General features: G+C 31.5%; 1 protein-coding gene across 1 annotated transcript; it reads left to right on the forward strand.

The window, feature by feature from the left end:
• Positions 1-716: 716 nt before the first annotated feature.
• LOC121987629 (SKP1-like protein 1) lies at positions 717-1,641 on the forward strand. Its single transcript, XM_042541374.1, has 2 exons — positions 717-1,007; positions 1,468-1,641. The coding sequence occupies exons 1-2, from the start codon at positions 717-719 to the stop codon at positions 1,639-1,641; spliced, it is 465 nt and encodes a 154-aa protein (XP_042397308.1).
• The last annotated feature ends 610 nt before the right edge of the window (positions 1,642-2,251 follow it).

Here is a 2,251-nt window from a genome sequence, read left to right on the forward strand (position 1 = left end):
ATTCATATAGATCAATTTTCTTGTTGAATTTTAACAAAATTCCTAATACTGCCAATTTTGATTATAATCGTTTACGTTGTAATAATTTTGATATTACGATAATATTGGGGCAATGTCAATAAGCGCTAGAATAATTTTGATTAACATCTGAGTAATTTTAACTAATGTCATAGTAATTTTATTTATTAGAGCACTTTTGAGTATGATAATATATTATAATACAATGAAAATTATTTTTGAGATGAAAAATTAGGATGAGACGTTATTTTAATATTTTTTTAATATAAAGATATTAAAATTAAAAGATATTTTTTTTGTCTAAAAATTATTATTGATTTATTAGATTGATTACAATTGATTGTTCTTTAATTACAAGATTTTAATAAATTACAAATTTAGGTAAAAATTTTTAAATGATTTGTTAAGAAAATTTGTATGATTAAAGTAAATTTTAAGTTTATATGGTATTTATACCACCATCCGTATTTAACAAAATATTTTTTACTTCTTCTAAATTTATGAATTATAATGATAAAGTTGTACTATTTCAAAATACTAATTCAATTGAGAGACTTTTTCACGGCAATAACTGTCCCCCTCGATCATTATATAAAGCTACGCCCCGCCTGCCATTGTGGTTCAATCAACTCTTTAATCTTCTTCGTCGGTTGGTTTGAATCCTCTCTCTCCCTCGTTTCCTCCGTTCGCCAATTGCCATGGACAAGAAGAAGATCACCCTGTTGAGCTCCGACGGCGAGGCGTTTGAGGTGGACGCTGCGGTGGCCATGATGTCCAAGACCATCGAGCACATGGTCGAGTTCGACTGTGTAGAGGACACGATCCCCCTCCCCAACGTCACCTCCAGGATCCTTGTCAAGGTCATTGAGTACTGCCAGAAGCACGTTCTTGATGATCCTGCCAAGTCTTCCGACGACAAGGCAGAACTCAAGTCTTGGGATGACAATTTCGTTAAAGTCGACCAAGCCACCCTATTCGAACTTATGTTGGTGAGATTCGATATTTTTCGTATCCTTTTTCCCCCTTCAAATTTATTCGTTCCCTAATTATCTTATTATTTGGTTAAGAATTTGTTGTTGGCTAACTTTTTTTTCTCATTGTTTTTGTTTGATAATTCTGGAAAACAATTTAAGTACTCTTTCGAGTTGGTTTACTGTCATCAAAAGTTAAGGTTGTTCAATTTAGTGTTGGAAGTAGTGGAAATTTTGGATTATTGTGAAATTATATATGACGGATTTGAGAAAGGGGGAGACAGAGGAGAAGAGGCTATTGAAGGCTCATTAATTTAAAAAATAATTATTGGTGTTGTTTTACGAGCGTGAAAGTTGTTATCAACAGATGCATGAAATTATTTTTATTATTAGTTCATCCAACGCTCTTATTGTAATTTTGTTTCTTATAATTTCTAAAGATTTATTTTGTATTGATAGCATATTCTGGTGTATTCAGGCTGCAAATTACATGGACATTAAGGGGTTGCTGGATTTGTTATGCCAAAGTGTAGCTGATATGATTACGGGAAAGTCTCCTGAAGAGATTCGTAAGACGTTCAACATCAAGAACGACTTCACCCCTGAAGAAGAGGAAAAAGTTCGCAGGGAGAGTCAATGGGCGTTCGAATAACTCTTGGGCGCCGACACATCTGCTCTATCTTTTAAACTCTCTAATTAATAATTGCATTAGTTGGTAAAAAAAACTTCGTATTCAGTTTGATGAAACTTATTTATATTCGTCTAATAGTAAAATATATTATTGGGAGTTTATATTTCACGGTAGTTTTCATTTTTCAAGTACCAAGGTAAGATATGAATTTTATTTTATTTTTTTGTTTGTAATGTTTACTTATCAAATATAAACTCATTAACATTAATCATTCTTAATTTAATTTACTTCTATTTTCCTATATATATATATATATATATATATATATATATGGTGCCTGGAATTGATCCAGACACTTTTTGGTGACATGGTCCAAGCCCCTAGATATATATATATTTTGGGCACCTATCGTGGACGGGACGACGCGGAGTGTCGTCCATGATGATTTTTATTTATTTATTTTAACTCTCGGTTATACTAATAAAATTTTATTTTTAAGTTTAGTTATAATATTAAATAAAAAAATGTTAAGTGTTCACTAGTTGTATGCGGCGAGGTATGCTGGATAACATTTCTTTTATATATATAATTGACATTCTAGCCGCATATATAATTTTAATGCGATAAGGTA

This window comes from Zingiber officinale, chromosome 5B (genome assembly GCF_018446385.1).
Source record: "Zingiber officinale cultivar Zhangliang chromosome 5B, Zo_v1.1, whole genome shotgun sequence".
Lineage (NCBI taxonomy): Eukaryota > Viridiplantae > Streptophyta > Magnoliopsida > Zingiberales > Zingiberaceae > Zingiber > Zingiber officinale.